The sequence below is a fragment of the Canis lupus genome, chromosome 21, assembly GCF_011100685.1.
Source record: "Canis lupus familiaris isolate Mischka breed German Shepherd chromosome 21, alternate assembly UU_Cfam_GSD_1.0, whole genome shotgun sequence".
NCBI lineage: Eukaryota > Metazoa > Chordata > Mammalia > Carnivora > Canidae > Canis > Canis lupus.
In genome coordinates this window covers 39,427,450-39,441,387 of record NC_049242.1, presented here as the reverse complement: position 1 = coordinate 39,441,387, position 13,938 = coordinate 39,427,450, and the positions used below count along the sequence as shown (strand labels likewise).

Here is a 13,938-nt window from a genome sequence, read left to right as displayed (position 1 = left end):
TTTAATCCTTCACTAAATTACTAAATGTATTATAAAGGATATAAAATAAAGGCTAATAAGTGATAGAGCTTGTCAAATCAATAAAAAGGAAATCATATGTGTGCTTAAGTAATATTTCTTGAGAATCACATCATGGCAAGATATGACCAGGGCAAGGAATTAGAGCAAGTCTTTCAGAGCAAGATACAGACTCTCTCTCTCTCTGTCTCAACATTACTTAGCATTGTCCTGCTTAAGAGAGAGAGAGAGAGAGAGAGAGATTTTTATTTCAAAATGTGTACTGCTTTTTAAACAAAGCATTTGTGTGGTGGGTAGTGTCTTCTTTTGCCATATTTTGCAAAGACTTTGCAAAGATGCAAGTGCTAAATTGCAGAAAATTCCAAGTCAGACTCAAAAACCTCTTTTTCATAATAAGTTATATCATTAAATTGTATTCTTCTACTGTGTTCTTTTAACATTACTTACTTGTCTTTCTAAAATCTTTCTAAAAATCTAAAATACTTAAGATTTTTTTTGGATTTCCTTGTTTTGATTATTATTATATATTTTGCCCAAAGAGAGATCATCACAAGTAGAGTGTTGAGTCTAAACATCTCTATCACAAACTTGAAATATTAGAAAATTGGTAAATTGGTAGTTCTTGCTTCCTTGGGACACTCACTTGTAAAGGGTTTCTTTGATTTATGTGGATAAATCAATTATGTGGCCTTGTAAAACCTGCAAGTATTTATGGGCACTATTACTAAATGCTGTGTAAGATATATAGAAAAGGTGTCAGACAAACTGTTGGCTTGAAAAACCTTCTGGTGTTTCAGGAGGAGACTTGGAAGGTGCAGGTGAACCAAAGCTCAATTCTTAAAAATAATATGTAACCAGGGACCAATTATATAGGGAAGACTAAGAATTTTTGTATATCACAAAACAGGTGGCTCAGAGAGGTTACAGAGTTCACAGACAACTTGGGCTTTTCAGTATGAATAGAATTTGGCAAGGAGGAAGAGAGTAGGAAGCTTATCCTAGCAGCGCTGAGGAAGAACAAGGAGGCACGATCATGATGTTATTATGGGAAGAGTTTCTGCCCGCCCCAAGCAGAGGATGTATGATGGGAGAATTGTAGGAAATGGAATTTAAAAAGGACTTGAAAGCCAGGTAGAAGAAGAGTTTGAATGGAATGCAAGCAGGAAGGCGTGGAAGGTTTTAAATCAGAGCTCTGAAGCGGATCCCTGTGAGCAGTGTGCCTAGATGGACTGGGAGGGCAGTGCCACAGTCGGGCAGCCCAGCAAGGGGGTGGTGGCAGTGATCTAGGAGTGCGGGCAGGAGCGCAGGGGCCGTCAGTGATGACGGGATGCCAGGGGGCCGGGGAGGGACCAGTGCCAGAGACTCTGTGGAAGAGGAATCAGCAAGCCTGGAGAGGGACTGAGCGTGGAGGGATGAGGAAAGCAGGGAGGCAAATAGTACCGACCAGCTGGTATTGATGTAAAGAGGGCAGGAAGGGAGGCTGTGCAAGTGGAGAGCTGCTTTTGCAGGGAAGTCTTCACTCTCGGTTGGGGTAAGTTTTCCTGGGTTGCAGAGAAGCTAAGGCCTGGAGCTGGGGTGAAGTGACAAGACTTCTTTTGGGGAGTACTTAACAATTTAGGGCTGAGACACTGAGGATAGATAATATCTCAGGACATTATGCTGGCCTTCGAGAATTCCTCTTCATTGTGCAAGTATTTGTTCTTACTCTCAGAAAACTCTGCTTCAGGAGTATACAAGAATGCGACTGGTGGCGCTGCAGTAACTCACTTTCCCTACAAAATGCCTTATTATTACATAGTTGGAAGAAGTCTTTAATATTTAAATATGTCTTTTAGGATATAACAACAAAATTCTTATTTACTTACAAAAGATTCATGCCCAAATCCCCACATAGGAGATGGATGATTCTAAACTTGTGATTACATGAGCATAAAATTTTCTAATTACTATTATCTACATGCAGAGAGATATGTGTATATGTTATGTATATAGTTCTATACAATATAAAATATTTGTACAAAAAACATGTACAAAGATTCTATAAACAGACTCATTGAGCATCAGCGTAGAGTAGACTAACCTAAGGTCTTTTATATGTGAAAGTAACATGAGATAATTATTTTTTGTCCATTTTAACCACAGCATAGGTCATGGCCCTTTAGGTGTATGTTGTGGCTGTGGCTATTATGAATGACCCACATTCAGACAGTCTTTAGGAACCAGCTCTGACTAAAGATTGGTCAAGTACCTCTCATCTAGACCATTGGAATAAAATACATTACATCTTTGTCCAGTCACGTCTGCCTGTCAAACTAAAAATATTTGTTTGTAAAGCAACAAACAAAAAGCTTCTCTCTCAGCATTTACCACTTTCCACTTCAGACTGTAGAAGCAGGGACCGTTTGGAAGTCATTTGAGGTACGGCGTGGACTGGTCAGGCTTGGCAGCCCCGAGGGGAGGGTGCCCGGCACATCAGACATTCCACGTTGGTGTTTTCCTGGAGATGGTTGCCGTCAGTCACCTCCCGGATGGTTTGAAAAAGGCTTGTCTTGCTGGCTAGCAAACTGTTATTTAAGTACACAATCCACTCTACTACTGAAACAGTTTTGCCAAACTTATCCAAGTATTCTAACGTGCTTAAAGATGGTATAAATATCATTTATTGCCAGCAGTTTCCTTCAGACTATCTGGAATGTCTTCCTGCTCCCTGATCTAAGTGTCCCAGTTTACATTATGGCCTTTACTGCCTCTGTTTGATGGAGTGATCAGTAAAAATTTAATGACACTATAAAATAATAAAAATGTCATTAATTTACCACGGATCTCGGATGCGGTGGTTGTAAAGTTACATTAATAAACAGAATATTTTTTACAACAAAAAGCATTGTTACGGGGGAACGTATAAATAACACACATAAATTTAAGAGCAATTTTACTGTTAGCACACACATTATTATGGAATAGCCAATAAGTGTATAAAACATAGTATATAAAATTTTATTAAAATATACTGTGCACATCAAAAATTCAGCTTTTATCTAAGTGCAAAGAAAAGCCATTATTGTGTGCTTACTGTTTCATTGCTGTTCTTTCCCCATATCACAATTTTACATTTTGTTGCCAGTAAGAGGAAGTTGATTTTTTTTTCTTAGATGGAAGCAAGGCTCCGTTCTTTCAGTCACCCCAAATCCATTCTCTTTCTCCACCCATGCAAAAACAAAATTGATCAATCTTGCCATGGTAGGGAGGGAGAAGTTGCTAATTTAATGCAAAGTTGAAAATAATGCCCAAGGAGTTGAATGGTTTGTTCAGTGACTCTGGAAATAAGGGATAATAATGCAGCAGTCTATCTGTCATCAGTGAGGCTGCCCCGTCATTGACTCTGATAATATGTGAAGATGATGGATGCCAGCGTCTTGTGGCTTGTAGCATTGAACATTCATCAGCTCTCACTAAAGGGGGCTTTATCATTTCAATATCTTTACTTAATATGCAACATCTATCTCATACATCATAATTTCAAAGCACTTAGAGAGCCAACAGTCCTACAACACAGCAGGGCTGACTTTCAGACTTTAATTTTTTTCAATAACTTTTATGTTGCCTGCATGTTTTGTGACTGACAATGCATAAGTAAGTGTCTGATCACATCGCTGCATGTAAAATGCACATTTTGCCGTCAACGTGAAGATTGGGGACTTTCCTGGGGAGGGGGAGTTGAGATTCAATTAGCATTGAGCTATTTTGCTTACATCTCCAAAATATCTTACTTGGGAGCTGTGTATATTGTGAGAGCTAGTTCAAGTGCGTGGAAAAATCTGCGGTGAAGAACTTGCCTCTCGCAGTCTATATTTGGTTGACGTAGGGGCATGCCCATTGGCACTTACTGGCCAGGAGTCGAAGCCTCTTGGAACCAAAGAATCTTTGAGCGAATCTCCGTGCCCATGTCCACCTCCTGTATTCACCAGGCTCATGTTCAGCCTCACTGGTAAAACCTTTGCTTAGCCCAGCTGCCTGGAGCTAAGTTGTAGACATCGGGCTCTCTTATCTTATGGTTATGTGGCTGGCAAATAAATATTCTGAGCTATTCTTTGAAGAAGGAAATCTTCTGGGAGGCTAGGTAGAAATTTATATGAAAGGGCATGGCTTTGCAGGGTCCTTCTTTAATCTCAAACACAAGTGCTTAATATTACCAAATATAAAATGCAGCCCACTGCCCAAAACAATTTTTATCATTGATTTATTTTCTGCCTGTTTAACAAGTGTTTCATGGAATATTCTTCCCTGACTTCTACTCTGTCAAAATATTGATATTTTATAAGGAAAGTATCTCTGCAGAAGAATGTTTTTTTTCAATGAAGTCAGAAAAATGTATGACTTCAAAGACACTGTGAATGTGTTGTTGAATGTTCTGAATGTTTTTTGTTATGATTAAAAACAAGCTGATAATACTGAATTGTGAGTGCACTTCATTTTTTATAAAAGAAAAGATATTATCATCATGTAAGCTTTGTTGTCTCAGGATTTTACAAACCATGGCATGTAATTTTCCCTCTTCTCCTTCCTTGTCAAAATATTGATATTCTTTCAGGAACTTTATTTTTTTTTTTACTGAGAATATTTTCCGGTAAAATCAAAGAGAATGAATGACTAGAAAGATACTTGAAATATGCATATTGATAGGTAGCACGGTCTGTTGATTTTCAGAGAAAGTTGTTTTTCCCCCCATGAAAATACAGCTAAAGGTTGTTCTTCCAAGAAGATTGCAGGTGTCACATCAAAACTCCTTTTGCATTTAACATAGGGAAAGCATTCACATGCAAATATTTGAAATGCGAAACAATGTGATAAAACAAAGGTTGAATATTTTGCTTTCCCTGGTACTACTCATCTTCACTTTAATTCTTTTCCTTTACATCATGACAACCAGAAGTGCTACTCAAAAATAGAAATTGGCTGATTAAAAGCAGCTGTCCTCCCCCCAGACAACGTGTGAAACTCCCACATGGCTTGTGGTTTGCTTTCTGTTGTGGCCTGCATCTGGGTTAATTTGTTCTTGTGCAGCGGTGTTTTCACATAAGAAGATATTGGGGAACCATGCCTAATTTGCTTTTTATTTTCATTCTGTTTTTTATAAGTGTCCTATTTCAGAGGTTTCCCCATAGCCCACTATTGTAACCAGTTAGTATTACCCGGTTGGGGAAATTCATGATTATAATTTTGTTGCAAATCTTTCATAGAAACGGTGCTAGATTAAAGCAAGGTTTATGCTGTGCTTTCTTCCAACACAGATTTCAACATATTCCATGATGAAGGGGAACTGGAAGACTTCCTGCACAATTTGACTGATGGGAATTAATTATAGAAATATAATGATATTCAAAAATAATCATATTAGAAAGCACAAATGTAGTGAGACTGTACAAATGAGACACAGCCTCTATCAAGTAATTGTATGTTTGCTCTTTAAGAATATTTCCAAGTTTCTAAACATCTTACAGAAGAGAACACTCGCAGAGTGTTTCCATCTAATGCCGAACATGCTCAGTACAGAACTAGGTCATTGAACAATAGACTGAACAGCAATCAGCACTCTACTGCTGCATAATGCATTAAGTATAACATGCAGAAACCATTCCCGGGGCTGGAAGCTGCTATTTCATGTCTGTAAATTCAAGCTGACATGACATTTAATATTGTTTCATAGTAATGAACAACAAGGTTTCATTCATTCATAAGCACCACACAAAGCCAAGTTTGAGTGTGGAGAGTAGCAAGAAGGTGAGAAGGGGACACGTGCTGTGTTTTTGCAGACAAGAAAACCATCTCAGTGACGCTCAGTGAGCCCTCTGCTACTGATCCAGAGAGCTGCAGAGGGAGAGTTCAGTGCCATCTTTCAGGCTCCCTGTCCTAGAAGAACTGGCTGACAGAGTGGGACATCTTGGAGTTTCCCTCCTCCAGCGGCAGGAGATTTTCTACTTTCCCCACTCAATGGCTGGCTAGGGGTAATCGCCTTTCTTACTCTCTGGGAAGTGGAAACTCCCAAGCAAAATAGGAGCATCAGTGCCGTCATCTCATCCGCCCCCTTTGACACATTTCGTTTTGAAATCCTCTTGCCTAAAATCCTGATTTGTATTTTCCCAGGAATACCAATGCGAACTGTGATCTCTAAATGAGAAAAATTCCTCTCCCGTTAACTAGCAGTATATACCTTAATGGGAATTGCTCTTTCAAGTTTTGCACTTGAGGCTCAAACCTTTCACTTGCATTCCTTTTAGACGCCTGGCGCAAATCCCACTGAGAGAAGATGCGCGGTGCCACCCGGAGGGCTTCCCGGCGCCGGCTTCCTTTCCTTACAGGTACTCTGCTGTAGACACTGTCGGCGCTGTCGGTGGCACCACTAGGCTTTAGTGGAACCTTCCTGAAAGCTTTCCGGAGCCCCCAAGTCGATCAGAAACGAGTTGTTTGTAAATCCAAGTTTTGGCCACGAAGCAGGATAGAAGCTGGAAGGGAAAAGTGGCTGCTTCAGAAGCTAGAATAAGCCTCTGATTATTCTTTCCTCTAGGAAAGAACACGCTTTGAGAACTTGGGGCCTCAGTTAACAGGAAAGTCAAGTGAAGATGGAAAGCTGGGCCCAGGTGTCATCGATCTAACTCGGCCAGAAGATGCAGAGGGTGAGTGGCTTTTCCGTAGCTCTTTTCTGCTGCTCTGGGCATTTGTGACGATGCAACTGAGTTAGCTCTAGGGCCTTCTACAATCTTTCCTGGGAGTACCGGCTGGATTTTTTTTTTTTTTTTTTTTGGCAAAGCAGAGGAAATGTTAGCCTCCATTACATATTATAGCTGAGGATGTTGAGATGTAGCTAGAGCCCACATTACTGAACACGTAGCCATTTGAGGACTTCAAGCTGCTGTTTTCAAGTTTTTGTATCAAGGGACCCTCTGCATTCCAGTGAGTGTTGGAATTCTGTGTGTCATCCATGTCACTGACTTCTTGTTTAAACTTCTTGTTTAAACATATGTTATATGTTTAACATATAAAGGAGGATTTTTTGTTTCAACCCCAAATCACGTGAGTCCCAGGTACAGTCAAACCACTTTGGGAACTAACTGATGGTTTGCAGCAGATCTCACATAAAATCAATGCATCCTCGGGCAGGGCCCATGCCCGAGCACTAAGCGTCACTAAAATCTTTTGAAAGTCTAGATGGAAAGACGAGCTTCACTCTCAGTGGGTTTACCCATAGCACTATCCATGCCTGTCCACTCCTCTTCCCTTTTTGTTTGTTTGTTTTAAATGCACAAGCAGCAAATCAGCAGAAATTGCTCCCCAGAGGCTGGGTACAATTTATGAGTTAGGTCAGCACTTCGGTAGTAATGTTGCCTGGTTATTTACTGTGTCATCACAGAGTAGGGACTGGTTTTCCCGTTAGCTGTTCTTTTGGCAAAATCCCTCCCACCAGTCAGGGAAGATTAATCTGTTCTCTTCAGAGTAACACAATACTTCACCCATCTTGGGACCCAGCTGAAGTTCTTTAGCTTAAAGAGAAGAATCTTACTATTATCCTCTTTTATTGGCAGAATTTCTTCCAGGACCTTAATCCCTTGAAAATACACGAAGACATTTGTAGCCACATCTAAACAGGGTAGGGCTTCTGGTGAAAGCCCGGGACCATCCAGGCAGTTGAGAAGTCTCTGGCTTGAGTACTAAAAGATGGACGGTGTCAGACATTCGGAAGCACTTTAGAGAATTTCCAGAAGGCAGATTTTGTTTAATGCCAGTAGGAGACACAGATGTTCAATGATAGTCCCGGGGACAAGGTGTTAAATTCTGATTGGTGTGGGGGGGGTAGGAGGGGGGAGGACAGAAGAGAGGAAGAGGAGGAGGAGGAGAAGGAGGAGGAGAAGGAGGAGGAAGGGAGGGATAAAGGGGACTCAGAACCAGATTTGCATTCGCTGACTTCCATGAAGAATGTATACCAAGAGTACAGTGACCTTGACACTTAGAAGTGTGGGGTTTTCCTCATGAGGACTGAGGTTCCTTGGCCTAGGAAACCAGTTGTTCAGGCCTGGCCCATCTCAATTTTGTTGCAGGATTATACCACAGGGTATCTAAACCTTTGACCGTACACAGCGAAATAACATTTTTCATCCCTTTGGAGTATTCAGTTCATTCATTTTTCCATAGACTAGGAGGTGTGGAGTTCTATCACCTTACCCTTGTTCCAGAAGTTCTCTTAATCTGTCATTCTTCCTCCAGTTTCTTAATTGTATAATGGGTATACACTTGGTCAGTTACCTCTCAATAATGCTAATGATTTAGCTAATGATATTATGCACTTGATAATTAAAAAGCAGGATTGGAGTTATTAGCCATTATGAAAGGAAAAAATGAAACACTTAACTGGAGGGAAACATATTGTATAGAAATGTCTTTGAAAATCCCTTTCAGTATCCAGATCATCTGGATTCAGATCAATTTCCTGGTTACTTTGGTTTTTGTTCTTGTTGTGTGCTTGTTAGCAAACGTTTTTGAAGCACTTACCTGCCAGAGACTGTGCTAAGCTTTTTACACACATTTTCTCATGTAAACCTTACACAACTCCATATAGAAGGTATTATTATATGTCTTCCACTTTACAGAAGAGACTACTAAAGATGAGAGAAACTAAGAAACTTGCCACAAGTCACATAGCTAGTAAGGGTAGAGCTTGATCCCAGCAGCCAGGCTCCAGGACCCATGCTTCTGAACACTGTGCTATACTGGCGTGCCCTGCATACACAGATATATACGTGGTGCCTTCACTTTTCTGAACAAACTCCTTGTGACCTTCCTCAGTATGGCCCATTTCCTCTCCCCTAAATATAGCAAGTCATGCCATACACCAGCTCTCGTGTTACTCTATCGCACACAGCAGCAATGCCTGATGAGTGTAATAGTAGAAGGGCTGTAGTGGCCCAGGAGCTTAAGGAGCGTGTGAAAACCTCCCTTCAGAAGCTTGCCCAGGGCTGCCATTGAGACCTCATGTGCTTTGGGGGACTGTGAGTTCATGAATGGAGTCAAGTTACCGCCTCTCAGATGGACAGCAGCGCACCGCCTTTGTGAGGACTGCTGGGATGGGCAGCAGCCTTCTTCTGCTGACTTCGGGATATTTCCTGGCGTCTGTTCAAGTAAGAGCTGATTGCAAAGCCTGCTGGAGTTACAGTTCCTATTAAAGTCAGAGCAGATAGCAGGTACACATGATCCGTTCTCTACTTTGCTCCTTCACATTTCCCTACACAGGAGGAATAAGAAGGGGACTGCAGCAGCAGAATAAGTACAACTTAGAAACTCCTTTAGTCAGTTTGTGGTCTAAGCAAAACAAAGCAAAACAAAACTATACATTACCTAAGGGTCCACCAGGTGCCAGAACTAGACACTAGATAAACCAAGGGAAGCAGAACAGATATGTTCCTGACCTCTTGGAGTTTAAAGTCTAGTGCAGGAAGACAGAAGATTAAAAGGGAAATGTATACAGACAGATGGGCAAAATCATCGCTGAGAAAAGTGCTAAAAAGTTCAAGACTTGGTTGCGCCCACAGAGATTCAGAGCGAAAGCTACTTAGGTAAGCTCAGTTGGCAGGTGAGTTCTGCAGCTCAGGTCACCTCTTCTCAGTCCACACATGATCATGTCCATGTTTCCTCTGGCCTGGCATAGCCATTAAAATGTTACCCTCAGCTTTACTGAGATATAACTGATATATAACACTAAACTTCAGGTGGACTATGTGATGGTTTGGTACACGTGTCTATTAGGAAACAATTACCACAATCAAGTTAGTTAACACATCTATCACCTTACATAATCACCTCATTTTTTTATGAGAAAATTTAAGACCTACCTTCTTAGCCACTTTCAAGTATGTAATACAATATTGTTCATTATAGTCACCATGCTGTATATTAGCTTCTCCCCAGAGCCAATCCATCTTAAAACTGGAAGTTTATACCCTTTGACCAACGTCTCTCCCTTTCCTCCTCCCCCTAGTCCCTGGAAACCACCATTCTACTCTGTTTCTGAGTTTGTCCTTTTTAGATTCCACATGTAAGTGAGACAACAGTATTATTTGTCTTTCTCGTTTCACTTCGCATTTTGTCTTCAGGGTCTATCCACATTGTTGCAAATGGCAGGATTGTCTTCTTTTTTGTGGATGAATAATATTCATCCACCAAAACTCCTTCAAGAGTTGTGTGTGTGTGTCTATTGTGTGTGTGTGTATATATATATATATATATATATATATATATATATATATATTTTGTGTGTGATCCGTACATAGTAAGCCTTCAACTGCTTCAAAGTATAACAAGACTATATATATATATATGTATATACATATATATATATATATAGAGAGAGAGAGAGAGAGAGAGAGAGGGCGGGAGAGGGAAAATGCAATATATATCTTTATCTGCTCATCCATCCATGTACACTTAGGTTGTTTCCTTGTCTTGGCTCTTGTGAATAATGCAGAACAGCTATCTTAAGGGGCCATGCTGTCCTCTCACTTGCGCCCCATCCTCCTATGAGGCTTATGAAGAGACTAAAGTGCGTCAGCTTAAGAGATGAGGCCCTGTTCCAGCTGGGCTTCCCAGGAAAATATCTGCCAGTCGTGAAAATGCCAATATCACTTAGTAAGCAACTTGTGGACCTGCTTCATAGCTCTGAGCATGGAAGCAGCAAGGGAAAGGTCACCCAAAGAGGCAGCTGTGCATGTGTATTAAACACTCATCAAAATCAAATGACAAAACCATAAGCCAGGAAAACAGAAATTAAAAATATAAAAGGCAAATGCCTTCAAAATTTTATTTTTAAAGTCCAGCTGTTATTTGGCTTGAATATGACAAGACAGCATTTCTTGTTCACCATGATATTTATAAAACTACAAATTCATTGGTGCTGGGGGCTTAGGAAACATGTGTAAGGTCTTGTTATACTTTGAAGCAGTTGAAGGCTTACTATGTACGGATCACACAAAATGTGTTAGCTCCTATGTGGGACGTGGGAGGAAGAGAGGACTTGATTAGTGGAGCCTGTCACCATGTATTAAGAATGATGAACAGCTGTTTGACTTTTTATGGACTCTTCACATGGCACCTCTCCTCTCCTTGTTTTCCCCCGATGAGAGTGCTATGCTTCCCCCCAACTCTCCTGATTTCAAGGGTGCCAACTATAGTAGGAAGGGTGCTGGCCCGTTATTGGGAGGTTTGGATTAAGGCTCTTTTACTAAAGGATGGCCTTCAAGTAACTTTCAACTTATTTTTTAAAAGAGGCTTCTGGATTCCATTATCTCTAAAGTCCCTTCCAATTTGAAGATCATTGGTAAGGTCTTCTTGGAGACAGAATGTATTTCTTATAAGAAAGGTGATCTGGGCACAATCACTTCCACTTGGGTCTTTTTTTAATTTTTCAGAGAAATAGAAGAGGAGATTCAGGATCTTTGAGAGGGTGTTTGTGTCACTTGTTGAATCCAGTTTTCGGGTCCCTTGAACTTTTCTTTTTATTGATGAGAAGCTCTCTCTGGTAGTCATTCCCAGTTGCCTTTCACAGATGGGCCCCTCCTTTCTCCATCCTCTTCTCTTCTCCCAGCAATAACAGCTGTGGCTTGCTTTCTTTTTCATATTCTTTCTGACCCATTTCCTCTCTCTCTCATACCTGAGATCTCTAAAGAGATACTTACTTTTTTTCCATTTTGCGGAAGATCTGGAGTAAGAAAACATTTTCCCTACACCTCTTTAAATTCCCAAATTCGATTACTGTGTCCCAGCCTTAGAGGGAGGCTGCACCTTATTTTGATGTGGGGAATAGTAGACAATGAGCTCCGAAAGGGATGAGCTCTGAAAGTGATTATCATTGGCCAGACTTCTGGACGTTGGATTGAAACTGCGGTGATGTGTTTGCTGTCTGTCCTCCACGTATTAAAAACTTGCATTGATTCGAGTGGAAATGGATATGTGCACCAAGAACAGTCCTTTTTCGAACTGTTGCTTTCACATTCCCCGATTTGCTTAGAAGAGTTTTATAGATTTGTACTGAACTGTGAATTGGATCCCAGCCAATATGGCCTTAACCCTTCTAAAAGCTTTATTTATTTATTTATTTATTTATTTATTTATTTATTTATTTATTTATTTATTTGGTGAACTTCTGATTGCTTCTGTGTTTTATACCTCAGGTTAGCTCTCTTATTGTCAACCTAAGCTCTCTGGCTGTAGACAAATAAGAGACCATGACTTTTCCTTTTTTTTCCCCATCCTAAAAAATGTACCACTAAATATTATTATTACTAGTAATACTAATATTATTTTCTCTTAAAAATTCTGTTTAACCTTTGACTCACACTCTGAGAAATCTCTGAAGCTTTTCTCATTCCCTTTGCCCTCCTCGGATCCTTATTCCTGGTGGAAAGGGAAGACTGACTTGAAGATAGGCAGCTCATTCAAGACAGCAGAGGGAAGCTGTAGTGTGATCTGATGTGGGGTTTAAAGGCTACAACTGCTTATGCTTTGGAATGTGAAAGTCATTATTAGTTCAAACCCGCCGGAATACAGTGCTTCACATTGCAACTTAGATTCTCAGAATTGAAATAAAGGAGAGACATCATCAAATTCACAGTTTCAGCTGAGAAATCCCTTCCTTTATCCCTGACAAGGGATCACCCCTCTTCTATTCAAATGCATCTAGTAACCTATTAACAGAAAACTCCCTACTTCTTAAGAAGCTCATTCCAATTCTAATTATTAATTCTTTGTTATTGATGGCCAGAATTTGTCTCTGCTTCCTTGTAATTTCTTACACAGTGGTCCTAGTCTGACTTCTGGGTTCCAAAAAATTAAACTTACGTTTCTCCACATGATACCGCTTCAGATATTTGCTCAAGGACTAGGGGACTTAAATTCTAGTTGCTCCATCCTTGGCAGGTCACTTTCTTTCCCTGAATTTTCCCATCTGTAGGTAAAGAAGTTGGTCTAAGTGATTTCCAATTGACAGATTTTTAACTGCCTTATTATACTGTCATATAATCGAAATCATTCACCTTTAAGTCAACTAAGAATGTAACAAGTATCAATTAAGGACTACACCACCTTTTAAAGAAATGAAATTATTCTAGAAATATACTATCTCTATTATGAGATGTCTTTGCCCCAGATCAGGAATCCAAGTACTAGAGTATATATCAGGCATAAAAGATGGGAAATTGTACATATTAAAAGAAAAGACTGAGGTAAATCAGAAGGGAGCACTAACCAGAGCTGTGCAGTGGGCTTGTGAGTCTGACTTTCCATACCTGCCTAAAACAGTGTTTCCAGGAATCTTAGAGAAATGAATAGGCAAAGCAGTTTCTATGGAACCAGCAGGCTGGGCTCCGAAGCCAGGATCAGTAACCAGGGAGACCCAAGACCTGGTGAAGACTGAATAACAGCCCCAGGCTGGGAGATAAGCAGAGTTCACAAAGCCCTTGGCTCCGGACTAACTCTGTTGTATGAGTATCACAAAAATGTATTTTACTGTGGATATAAACAGTTTTAGAGGATCCTGTGCACCAGTTTATATCAGCACTATATATAAAGTGCCGCTCTCTTAAACAAGCAAATAAAGTTCTCTTAAAGAAATATATTTGCTGTGTCTTAAAAGCTCCCAAATAACTTTTAATGTTGGTGGAAAACAATTTCCATTGAACTCTCCAAGTGATGGATAGCCCTGATGGGGCAAGAGAGTGAAATGTCAAGATTCCTGTATAACTCCATCTCCTAATACTTCATAAAGGGAGCTCAACCTGCTTCTCAGAGCTGCTAAAGCTAGAAATCCTGAAGAGCTTAGCCTCCATTTACTAAGGACCCTAGCCCTGGCCTAGAGCTGGTTTCTCATTGGGCTGGCTT

At 40.3% G+C, this 13,938-nt stretch overlaps 1 protein-coding gene across 26 annotated transcripts in view; it reads left to right on the top strand.

The window, feature by feature from the left end:
* SOX6 (SRY-box transcription factor 6) overlaps positions 1-13,938 on the top strand; it is a 588,321-nt gene that overhangs the window by 536,200 nt on the left and 38,183 nt on the right. For all 26 annotated transcript variants that reach the window (XM_038569137.1, XM_038569135.1, XM_038569136.1 and 23 more), the window contains one exon: positions 6,584-6,692. In XM_038569137.1, the coding sequence (XP_038425065.1) occupies positions 6,584-6,692 (109 nt within the window). The remainder of the gene's footprint in view (positions 1-6,583; positions 6,693-13,938) is intronic.